The 12,915-nt window shown below is 35.8% G+C and overlaps 1 protein-coding gene across 1 annotated transcript in view; it reads right to left on the reverse strand.

Moving 5' to 3' along the window:
* LOC149839979 (DExH-box ATP-dependent RNA helicase DExH11-like) overlaps positions 1–12,915 on the reverse strand; it is an 87,832-nt gene that overhangs the window by 50,602 nt on the left and 24,315 nt on the right. Inside the window, exons 8-17 of the mRNA XM_090002954.1 lie at positions 12,548–12,649; positions 11,319–11,519; positions 11,007–11,117; positions 9,235–9,302; positions 8,351–8,708; positions 7,293–7,448; positions 7,085–7,195; positions 4,967–5,020; positions 2,986–3,243; positions 2,264–2,373 (exon numbers count right to left, since the gene is read on the reverse strand). Of these exons, the coding sequence (XP_089859080.1) occupies positions 2,264–2,373; positions 2,986–3,243; positions 4,967–5,020; positions 7,085–7,195; positions 7,293–7,448; positions 8,351–8,708; positions 9,235–9,302; positions 11,007–11,117; positions 11,319–11,519; positions 12,548–12,649 (1,529 nt within the window). The remainder of the gene's footprint in view (positions 1–2,263; positions 2,374–2,985; positions 3,244–4,966; positions 5,021–7,084; positions 7,196–7,292; positions 7,449–8,350; positions 8,709–9,234; positions 9,303–11,006; positions 11,118–11,318; positions 11,520–12,547; positions 12,650–12,915) is intronic.

Below are 12,915 nucleotides of genomic sequence, written 5' to 3' on the forward strand. Positions count from 1 at the left end.
TCTTCACATCCAATTGCAATAACTTTCATTGCTTAATCGCAGCAATTTCAAGTAAAAGCCTTATAGTTATCATATGAGCTACAAGTGCAAACGTCTCAACGAAGTCGATCCCAAATTATTGGCTATAACCCATTGCCACAAATCTTGCCTTGTATCTCTCAATCGATCAATCTACTTTGGTTTCTATCTTGTAAACCCACTTGCAACTCACTATATTCTTTCCCGGTGGACACTCCACAAGATCCCAAGCATGCATTTTCTCCAGTGCACTAAGCTCCTTGTCCATAGCATGTCATTTCTCTTTAGAGGAATCCTCCGCATAAGAGTTCTGCTCAACATAGGAAAAGATTAGAGCTAAATAGGCACGATGTTGAGAAGAAAGAGAATTATAGGATACAAAGGAGCTTCTACGTAACTGAGGAGACAATAGAGGTAAAACCGACTCTAGATTCGTGATCTGGATCAATTGGGAGAAAATCAGAATTGGCCTCTAAGTTCCCTATCTCCTCTAACTCCATCTGATCTAGAAAAGGTATTTTCACTACATTTTCTTGCCTTCTAGCATAAGTCTCTCCAAATCTATTATTCATATGAACAAACACCTCCCCCTGATTTCCCACTTTTCTCAATTGCTCTTTCTTCAAGAAATAGAACCAAAAAGGAAAATTTGACCACTTTCTTTCTTTCATGCTCTCTCTTACCAAAGTAAGGTGTGTTCTCATGAAAAATAGCATGCCTTGATATCCAAACCTTTCGTTCAACCGGATCATAGCATTTAAACCATTTATTTCCATGGGAGAACCCCAAGAAACAATACTTCACAAATCTTGGTGAGAGCTTGTCCAGTTGCCCCTATATCTGTCAGGTAATAGTACAAAGCAAGTACAACCAAAGACTTTTATCATGTCATAATTTGGAGCAATCTCATACAGCTTTTGGAATAGAGATATATCATTAAGTACTCTTGATGGCATCTGATATATTGTCATACATACTGCATTTGTCCAAAGATCCCTAAGCATACATCCACCTAAGAGCAATGCTCTTGTAGTCTCTAAAATGTGCATGTTTTTCCTTTTTGCTATATTATTTTGCTCAGGGGTATACGGACAGGTTTTCTGATATCCAATTTCCTTTTCTTGTAAGAAATTTTCAAACACACCACTTACATACTCTCAACCTGATTCAGTACAAAGTATTTTAATTTTAACATTACACAATTTCTTGAAGATAACAAAAGGTTCACTTCTATTCTTCATTAAATAAATCCAAGTAAACCTTGTACAATCATCTATAAAAGTAACAAAATATGAAGAACCACCCTTAGACAAAATGTACAAGCTCGAAAGAACTCTCAAACTCTTTATCTCTCACACCAAATGGCAAAGCATGACCCTTTGTCAACCTACAGGTTTCACATTCTTGAACACACTTAAACACTACCAACTCTGATCTACCCAAACTTCCCAAGGTAACTAGATCCGAAAAGAAAGTTTCATTAGCTTTAATAGAAAATAAACCCAAAACAAGAGAAACACATAAAAGGAGGGGTTGACACTCTTGGGCTCACTACAAGACAATTTTTTTTACCCTATAACCACCTGACTATTTACAACATTACCCCTAATAAACAATGATATTTACAAAAGACAATAAGAAGAGGGGTAGTACAGAAAACAATACATATTATACAGAAACGTATTACACTATTCAACAGTATTGCCCTTAGTGGCTCTTTTGCATTGCCCATAGTGGCTTGTGTATTGGCTTATTGCCTATTGTGTTATTGTGCACTTTTCTTTATTTGATTACAGATAAATGCATACCATGTATCATGTGTACCCCTATCAGATAATGGTATGAAGCTCGTTTTGGAAACCATGAACAGAAGTAACAAATGTTCAAGAAACTCATCCCAATTACTTGAGAAACCCAAAGATATTATTTTTGTTAAGGCATTTAAATATTGTGACAAATAAAAACTTACAAGACAATAATGATTGGTTGAATATATATAATTAACCATTTTACTGTTATAATTAACTATTGAACATGAACATGAACATGAACATGAAATATGAAAGAGTTATACGATCTTCAGAACAAAAGAGCAACCTATCACCAAACATTTCTGTAAAGTGATCTCTTGAAATTTCTGGAATGTCAGATAAACAAAAGAAATGTCAAGGCACTTTATCATCAATAAAAAAAAATTAAAAAGAAAAAAAAAAGATCCAGAAACACAATGATGATAATGTCATACTCAATCGGTTTATTGGCTTGGGATAGCTTCAGCAGCAGTAGTTGCTGTTTCTCTGGCAAATTTTTTTGAGCATGGAATTCAGCAAAACTTCTCTTCAGCATGTCCTCAACCTGCAACATGAAAGGATTCCATTATGCATCTTTTTTACAGATTGAATTTACAGTAACCAAAATGTGCATGGATAACATAGAAACATATAGTATTTTGTATTTATCATCAGGCAATAATTATCTCCAAGCCAATAGCAAAGACACAAGGTGCATCCAACTACAAGAACCATTAAAGAATATGGTGACATACATATTCACAAATATCAGCAATATTTCTACAATATTGCATTATTTTTGGTTTTTTCAAGGAAAACAAAAAATGGAAAATAACCCTATATTTTCAAAATACCAGAATAGTATTGCAATAATACTATGATATTTTCAAAATGGAATATCCGTGTGACATAGATAGATACGGCTGTAGAAACATCCATTTTAGGAAGTTCTTCAATATGACCAGTACGCAAAGGGAGACGGTATGAGAGAAAATGGGAGAATCTATGTGATACAGATACCAGAGCAGCACTACTAGCGCCAGCATCCCACCCCAACCTTTCCATATGCAAGCATGAACATGCCCTTTTGAGTTTTGACAAACATAACAAAGAATGGAGGTTGAGCATAATAAAGGAATGACATCAGCAAAGGAAAGGTTTTGACAGCACAATGCACCTTCAATTCCTCAACACGGAGCAGATGAAGAATCATGGTATAGGTCAGACGAAATTGAGACTCAAGCCTTGTTGGGCTCCCAACTATGACATGTTTCATATTCATTTCATCCGGAACTTCATCTCGGCACATTACAATAACAGTTCCAATATTATCAAGTCCCCTGCGGCCAGCACGACCAGCCATTTGAGTGTATTCACCGGGTAGCAATTGCCTGAATTCCTTACCATCAAATTTCCTCAGTGTATCAAACACAACCTGTTAGAAGCATTGGAAAATAAGAAACTTAGACAGATATACAGGAAGATCATAATTTATTTCAGAACATATTCGATATCACAACAGATAATGGCAATAACATAGCTGAGACCAGTTATGACATTCTCAAAGCTGCCACACATGGCTCAAAATGACAAAATAAAAAAGACCAGATAATACAAATGTACCACTAGTCAATCACTGACAACTTTATTGTTCCCTCTGAAAAGCAATAAACAATCTTCAAATTTGCACGCACCAAAGAAAATAGTAAGAAGAAAGAAAACACAGTATGCTTCAGGATCACACAAGCCTGAACCCTTCAGGAAAAAAGTCAAGTGTGGGAAAGAACCAAAGAGAGCTATGAGACCTGCAGCTTAATAAAAAGGTACAGATGTTTTGCAGATAAGGCGGTCTCATTTTGCCAAGGGAGGCTAATACAGTTACAAATATGGCCCATTGATGAGTGGCAAATGTAGAACATACAGTATATATGAAACAAGCTACCAATAATATAAGAACGAAAGTAAACCTGGCATCTTCTACATCATGTTGTAAGAAATTTAGTTTGAGGTTTTAGGAAACCAGACAAGCAAGCCTGAAACCAAGTCTTGACACTGGTTGTGTGTATTTGCACAGAGAACACATTTGTAAAAGAGGTCAACGAAGCAAATATCTTCCAAAGAGGTTGAGAAAAAGAATATTCAAGAGAGATTTAATGATCAAGAAATCTAAGTTAAAGGAGAAATTTTTATGGGAAAAACAAGGATTATAAAAAATCTATAATAATCCAAAATGCACGCAGAAAAAAAAAGATGACCTAACAGGCTGTCACTTTATGTTTTTACTGGGTTGGCTTCAATAGATGCCACTCCGATTTATTCTTTTAGTCAGGCTTCATTCTAAGATCAAATAGAAGTTTAACTTATTGACGTGATGTAATCAGTAAAGAACACAAACATCAACCTCAGATAAGATCATTTTCAGATCATCAGTCTGAAGACTTGCTCAACCAAACAGCCAGACAAAGATATAGTCAAATTGGTATAATTCAATTGAATCAGTGATGTTGATTTAGTAATTGTCAGAATAGGTTTGTAAGAATGAGGTAAGAAGCCTGCCATGGACAACCAGCAAGCCCCATCCACAAGTGATCTGTACTAGGCCACTGGAGCCAATGTTTCATTGCAACCTACAAGGCTGTCTAGGTTGGAATGATTCAAAAAAACTAGTTCTTGCACCCTTATATAACTCCCACCAAGCAGTTAAGAGCCCTAACACCTGACCAAGTGACACTTATTACCATGTTACCATAACCACCTAACCTTTCTATAACTCCCACAAATTAGGTAGGAGTCTAACACCTGATCAAGTGCCACTTATTACCATGTTACCATGACCATTTAGCTGATAATAAATCTGGGTAAAAGTACTTTTGAAGGTGGGGATTGTTTACTATAAAAAAGATGCACTCTTTGCTTGAGCATGCAATGATGATATTCATAACTGGTGAAAACCTTTAGGGTGAAAAACTTGTTGACCATCAAAACAGCAACCTTGTTCTCCATGCTAACATGCAAAAAGTTCATAAATAGACCAAATTCTACTTCATAAGCTTTTGATGAATAATGAATATTGACAAGAAAGCATGAAACTTGCAAGGAAATAATAATCTCCAAATATCTGAGTTACTATCCAAGTGAAGGCTAGTTAAAAAACTTACTGTTCTAGCAGGGGCATTGACCCCCATAGCAAATGTCTCTGTTGAGAACAACACCTAAGAAAAAATAAACATTAAAGAAAAATCAATCATAATACATATAAATAAAATAATGAAAGAAAATGTAATAGGGAAATAATTATATGATATAAAGAATTGTTATCAACCAATAACAGAAAATTATTTAAATGATTATAATATTATCAACAACCAAATAGCACAACTGCTAAATACAGATGGAAGCAAAATCATACAATCATGTCAAAAGTAATATACGTGGGAGCAGGATTATATATATGATTTTTTATCAAGTTCAATGAGCTCAGAGAAGCTTTCCCAAAGATTCAGCGAAACCCAGAAAAGCCCATACATTCATAATGAGTCCAATATGATTTTCAGCAATGATAGAATAATGGGAGGTACAACCAAAGAATTTAGGAAAATTTGGTAACAAGGACATGAAGACATGTAATTATGGAACCAAATGATGCAAATTATCCATGTGTGTGTAGGGTTGTACATGAGCCAAGCCCAAGCTTGGGCCCTCTGAGGCCAGCTCGATACAACCTGACAAGACTTGAGCTCCAGTTGAATTTGAACTAGCTTCTTCAAGCACGGTTTGGATGAGCTCAAGCCACTTATTTCAAATATATAAAAAAAAGGTCTCAAAAGTAAAGGGTGAAATCAGATGGTTTTGAACTGATCCTTTTGAATGAAAGGCAACTGGGTCACCACTATAGCAACAAATAGTTTATGATAAAATGTTGCATAAAATTTATACATTTAAAACCTGTGTTTCACAACCTTTAAAGTGTTTCTTAATGAGCAGATTTTCAGGCACAAGCAAAGCTTGTCTAAATAAATGAGCCTTCAGCCAAGCCTGAGCTCAGCACATTTATTAATCTAACAAACTCGAGTCAAGGATCAGTTTGCTACAGTCCATTATGTGTTTGGGTCTTCACATTCACACGCACACACAGACATATAGATATGTGTGTGCAGTGCACTCGCATATTTGAATGTATAAATACACTTTGAAGGTCATGGCTTTTATTATATTACAATTTGCATTTTTTGTGATCTCCAACCTATCCACGAGAGATTTGCATCATTCAATTCCAGATTTCAAGTGCATATGCAATGCCCATGCATAATATCCTGACACTACCTCCCACATCATCATCAGTTATTAAATCAATGTGCTTTACTGGAAGTTGATAAGTTCACCACGTAATTTGTCCCTGCCAGACGTTGAAATGCCATAGTGATGCATCCCACTAATTGTCATCACTATTGGGATATTTCAAATATTTTATGGAAGAAAAAAAGTAATACATTAATTTATAAAAGAGATTCCTAACATTATGAGAACTAACAAATATGCTTTGATATTGTTTAAATGAAAGAAAAACACACACACAAGACACCCTTGTTGATCATGTTTAATAACAAATAAAGCATTGACCTATCAACATGGGATTTTGAAAGATGTTTGATTAAAATCTACTATGAGTTGTCAACGTTAGATATATATACTAGAATATGAGAACTACCATGTGAACTGGCCATTTCTAACGCTTTCTTTGCAAATCCAACCATGTAGATGTGTTCAGCATGGTGAATTTGCTAGGAATCAACTGTTGGATCATGTATTTTCAATGAAAAATTTTTATTTTTAGATGCTGGAAGATTTATGAAGATTATGAACCGTTGATTTTAAAACCTTAAAAAAATTTGTTTATGCACTATAATCAGACGATTCAAGTGTTGGTCCTTATAAAACCAAGCACGTAGATCACATATGTATAGTTAGACTCGAGAGAAAAGAACAAAAATCCATGAAAATCATAGATCACACAGTAGTTATCATATTTCCAGTTCTCATATTCTAGTCTCTCTCTCTCTCTCTCTCTCTCTCTCTCTCTCTCTCTCTCTCTCTCTCTCTCTCTCTCTCTCTCTCTCTCTCTCTCTCTCTCTCTCTATATATATATATATATATATATATAGAGAGAGAGAGAGAGAGGACCTTAATACCTTTTGGTGCAATTACTGGTATCAATCAAATGCCATGAACCACAAGAAGTTATGCAGATAACCACATACAAACAAGAGAGAGAGGACCTTAATAAAACCACGACAGAACAGCATCTCAACAACCTCCTTGACAATCGGAAGAAGTCCAGCATGGTGTACACCAATTCCTCTACGTAACAAACTTTGGACCCTGACAACCTACAGTCAAAACTTAGTTTGAAAACCTACAATATAATGAGCATAAATGATTACACATATTGTTTCAAGTTCGTAACCATGATGAGCATTAGAAAACCTGAGGAAGGTCCCTGTCAGATCCCTTCAATCTTGAAAACGCCCTGTCACAGAAAATACGAATCTCACTTTTCTCGGAACTGGTAATATAGTCAGCACTGGTCAGACTGTCCGCTGATTTATCACATCGGTTCTTTGAAAAGCAAAATATGACCGCCTAAGACAACAAGCAGAAGCAGAAACCAGTAAACAAGTATTAAAAGCACAAATACACATGAATGCAGGATGACAAGATACAATGCAGCATACAGGGCATTGGACAATGAAACACAAAGATGCATCCAGAAATTCACACATAAACACATGCACCCATGCATGCATACACCAAAAAAAAAGTGTGATTTTTAATATTCACAGAATCCAAGAATACCTGCTGACTTTTGGTACGTACAGTCCAGTCTCAAGTTACCATATATTTAAATTACAGATGCAAATGAGGATATGGGTCAAAACACGCTTGAACCAAGACTATATTTCTTATTGGTAATTGGATCCAAATGCAACTCCCATCTCTCCATGAAGGCACACATCCTGATCTCGGCTTTGTGACACCTGTCCTTAACAGGCAATAGCCACTTTTCTTAAGGGAAAGCACATTAGTTTAGACCGAACATGACCTAGATGCGACCTCATATGTCTATCAGGTTTCACATCCAAATCCAACCATACATGTTCCCGATCCGGCACTCACTTCGATATGAGCTACCCATATCAGATAACACGTATCAGTTCTGGGACAGAACTCCAATCATTTCCATCCCTAATTTAAATTATTTACAACCCAAGATCATCAAAAAGTAATGCTAGGAAAGAACTAAACAATGTTCACCAGTTTCCACATCCAGATCTAACCATACATGTTCCAGATCCAACCAACACTCCGATATGAGCTACCCATATCAGATAATAATGTGTTGGTTGTGGGTCAGAACTCCGACCACTTGCCTCCTAATTTAAATTCTTTACAAATTTACAACCCAAGATCATCAAAAGTAATGATAGGAAAGAACTAAATAATGTCTCACTATATAAGCATTTAAAGCAGGTTTTGCCACATACAGGTAAAAGTGACTTCTTCAAAAGCTTTGTTATAAGCATGAGCCATTGAGAGGACTCTGTTCTCCTTAATCCTAAATTGTTTTGCTGGATGCCCATCATCCAGGACATATTTCCTGCAGACTGGGACCCTGTTGATTTCTGAGTTTTCCCGTGATTTGGATTTTCATGGCATCCTCTTGGAGCTGCAGCTCTCGCCGACGTCCCAGCAGAAACTACATGCTTGCTAAAAAATTTCTTCTTGTACGCATCTTTAGCAGCCTTCAGTCCTTGAGGCAAAAATGTTTCATTCTCACATATTCTATACAATTCCCCAGAATAAAATAAGCAATGCTCTAAAGGGACAGGTCTTCGAGAGGTTCTGAAAAAAGTAAAGAAAAGTAAAACAGATAGTAAAGCCAGATAATAATAAACCCAAATCGAATGAACGCAGAATAATGCCACTTGCCAACTGACAAGATAAATGATAATTAGGATAAATTGTCATAAACTGTTATTGCTCAATATTTTGAAGACAGTACAACTTGAATGAAAAATCATACTCCTATGCTACATCACCTATAACCGAGATACAGAACAGTTGGAGAAGAAGACATAAGAATATCTCCTAAAATACAGTCTTCTACACAGGCATAGGGCTAAGTTGTAAGATCCTATGGTAGAAATGCAGATGAATATATGAAATACAGGACAAGAATGAAATAACCAGTAAAATTTTCTTTTTAATCAAATACAGCAACAAATGGTATCATATGAACAGTCCTTGTATTGATGATTAGCCCCTCGAGAGTTCAGATTCCATTCATGAATATGTGAAAACAAAACAAAAAAGAGGCCAAAATGCTTCAACTATCCATCATACTAAATGCATCAGCAAAATAACTTACCCAGTAACACGAATTTTCTTTTGCTTTGTCCGCCCAATCCAATCTGCAAACTCTAACGTATTTGGCACCTAAGTAGATGTTAAGTCATATATTAGATCCAAAAAATAAGGAAACAATGGTGCACTTGTCAAGAGAAAATGAACAACAGGATAAAGAGATGTAACATGCTCAGCAGAGGACATTAGCAGTATAAGGAAACCGTCCATACAACCAACTAGGTAGCAACATCTCAAGAACAGCAGCACAACAATCCTGCTTAACAAGCAAAACAGAAGAAAAAAAATCCACTAATCTTTTTACAACTAGTATTGGCCATAATTACCAAGAACATTCTGTAGTATTAGCAAGAGGAAGGGTTTAGGGTTTACACAGTGTGAGATACCACATTGTCTGAGGAACCCTAGATGTTGTCGGAGTAAAAGACCCTTGGAGTTGGAGATACTTATCCAAGACTTGTATCGGTTGATGATGATGGCATGTGAATTGCTAAAAACATGTTAAGCATATGGTTAATCCAATGATGAAAGTTTCGTAAGGGGACTAAAACAGGCTCCCATGAGAAGGGATCTTTTTTCTAAAGAGATCCAAATCTATTACAATATGATTTTTTAGATAGTCAAGCTAGGGATGCTTCAACAGCATTTGAACCTAAGTCATGTTTCTTTTTTCTTCTCTTATTTTTTGAAATTTTATTTCAAATAATACATTTTTCCTTGTATTCAAGGTGATACGAATATGTGACAAAGTACCACCATTAGAATGCCAGCTTCTTACTTTTCTACACCTACAATTTACAGAACATTCATTTGCACAAAGATGCTCACCATCTGCATATTGGCAAACCAAGCTGTAGTAAGTGTATCTTAACTAGCATCTACAAGTTAACTTTTAACTCCTAGAGACATTCACTTCTGCAGAAGTGCTCAAAATGCATAATACAAATAGAGCAGCTGGCCTAGGATTTATTGCCATGTCAAGGTTCAAATTTGCTCCAAACCTTTCCAAAATTATGTCGCATGGTAAGATAGAGATAGACCTAGCACCTTACTCATTCAGAGTTTAGCATCCTCGTAATATTGCATTCTAAGCATTCTTTTCTGCTATCCAGCACTTTTTTCCAAAAAAACAGGATGGAAGGAAAAGAAATATAATAATCTTCCGATCAAGGATATAAGATGCACATCTATTTGGAAGTTCAGGACTTTTAGTTAACAAACCTCAAAAAATGGTGGCAATCCAATCAGGATAACATGGTCCCAGGATTTTCCATTTAAAGTTTCTGCATGAAATATTTTAGCTCATATATTCCAACATAAAAAATATGTATGACAACAATATCAGTGTAAACGAAAAGAATAATTGAACAAAATGAGGTAAGTCTAGCAAATATAGAATGACCATCGCCGTGAGAATAGAGATCAAACAGCAATTCAAACCCTTATATTGAACAAGCGGCAATCACTAAAACACACCAAAGCTTGTACAAGTCACTCACATTGACTGTACCTGTTGGATTTCCAGTGATGATCAAATTTGGACGAAACAAACATTAGTTTAGAAGTTAGATGCATGATTAAGAAAATTTTATGTTATGTACCTGGTTTTCTTGGTTTTTCAACTAGTAATAGAGGTTATCATAACATTGAAGTATTTTTTTACAGTACAAAAAGATTATGTTTCTCCCATCAAACCTATAAAATATCACCTATAGTACCAACAACAGAATAAGCATCACCAAAAGTTGATAAATACAAGCACTAGTGAATGCTTACAGTCGCAGAAAGAAGGATGATATTGACATGCCTAGGAAGCATGATAATCACTTCCTCCCATACAACACCCCGCTCGACATCATTTACATAATGCACTTCATCAAATATAACCTGTTCAATCCGTGATTTGGTAAATAGTTAGTCCCCAAAAGCATTATCCTGAAAACGTCAATTAATGTGAAATGCCATAACTGCAAATAAATGAAGATAAAGGTGTGATTCTCAGGTCTGAAAACATAAACAGACAAGTGTCATTTCATATTCCTTCAATGAAGGGAGGGCCGGTGTGGGTGAGATGTGCTGCTTGCTTACCCACTCAATGTCTCGTATGATATCAGCACCTCTATACAGCATTGATCTTAGAATTTCAGTGGTCATGATAAGGCAAGAAGCCTCAGGCCTCAAGCTTATATCTCCAGTAAGAAGGCCAACGTCAAATTTCCCACACAAATCCCTGTACTTTTGGTTGCTGATGGTTTTAATAGGTGCAGTATACACTGCTCTTGTGCAATGCTGCATAAAATTTTAAGTCTCAGATTGTAGAAGAGGATGTTACTCCAAAGCATAAGTCAGTCTGCATATAGCAGCCCTACTTAAGTGAAATAATAAAAAGCAATAGCAAACAAGAGTGCATCAGGAAAGCTCCTTCAAAAATTGTCTCATACAAATATAATTATAGGATAAACAATGAGCCAATGAGGTTTTGATCTGTAAAAGCATCATGAAAAAAGAATGTCAGTAGCCATGAATTTCACAGCCTTTGCACTTAAGACTGTAAGAATCCATCCAACTCTAGACTCCTTCAAGCTAAGGTGTCGCAAACAAGATATATATATCACAGACCATAGTTGCTGAAGTCCAGTACATTTTTTTTTGTCACTTTGATTGTGTACTTGCATCCTTGTTTCAATGATTATAACACCAGTTCTCCTCCTTCAATACCACATTAATTTTGGATGACGGAGAAAAGAAAATTCCAGAAGCAGTGATCATGACCCCTAATGTTCTTTTCATGTGAGGGCAGTACGTGGGTCTTCAGTTCTTCACTTATAACATGATTCTTTACTTAAAATAACTTAAACACAAATCTGCCATTACTTATGCATATCATATAACATTTAAAATATTCCAAAATTACAAAATGTCATTATATTAATGACATCAAATAGTCTAATGCTGTATCTGCATGGACAAAAGATGCTCAAAGTTATGAGTCAAACGCTGTTCCATGATATTTGATTAACTAAGAAAAGAACATATTTATCCACAACTAAAGTGAAATTGAGGTAACTTGGAGCAAAAGCATTCAGAATTTTGGCCGCTGTTATTTTCTTTTTCTTTTCTACAACAAAATAAAGACTTCACAGGAATAACTCGGCCACACGTGAGGTACTAGTTAAATATACAGTAAACCACTTAAGCACAACATGCACACAAACAGAGAAAGACTTGACAGAAGATGACAAACCATAAGCACGAGATATAAGAAAGTCTAGTGAACTATCTATAGAGAAAAACAAACAAGTCATGAAAAAACGCACCTTTGATGCCAATGCAAAGGCATATTCCGCAACAACAGTCTTTCCTGCAGATGTATGAGCAGCAACAAAAACAGAGTCTCCCTTTTCAAGATAATATATAGCCTGTTTTCGTTCCAGCAAGATAGAAAATAGTTCATACAACGTAGAGGGAGGATATCAGGGGGATTAAAAAACTCAGCATAAAAATTAAACTTCCAAGAGCCTAAATGTTCCTTCTAGATAACTATATAAGTATGATGCTATAAGATCAAAATTGTTCCAATTATAAGAGATGCAACGCATTCTGTAGGATTTTCAAAGTAAGATGTAAGAGTCGCTGCGAGAGAAAAGGCAGCACTTTACGGATTGCCCAGAAAATTGCAATAGCA

Source organism: Nuphar pumila, chromosome 4, assembly GCF_984573655.1.
Source record: "Nuphar pumila chromosome 4, dmNupPumi1.hap1.1, whole genome shotgun sequence".
Classification (NCBI taxonomy): Eukaryota; Viridiplantae; Streptophyta; class Magnoliopsida; order Nymphaeales; family Nymphaeaceae; genus Nuphar; species Nuphar pumila.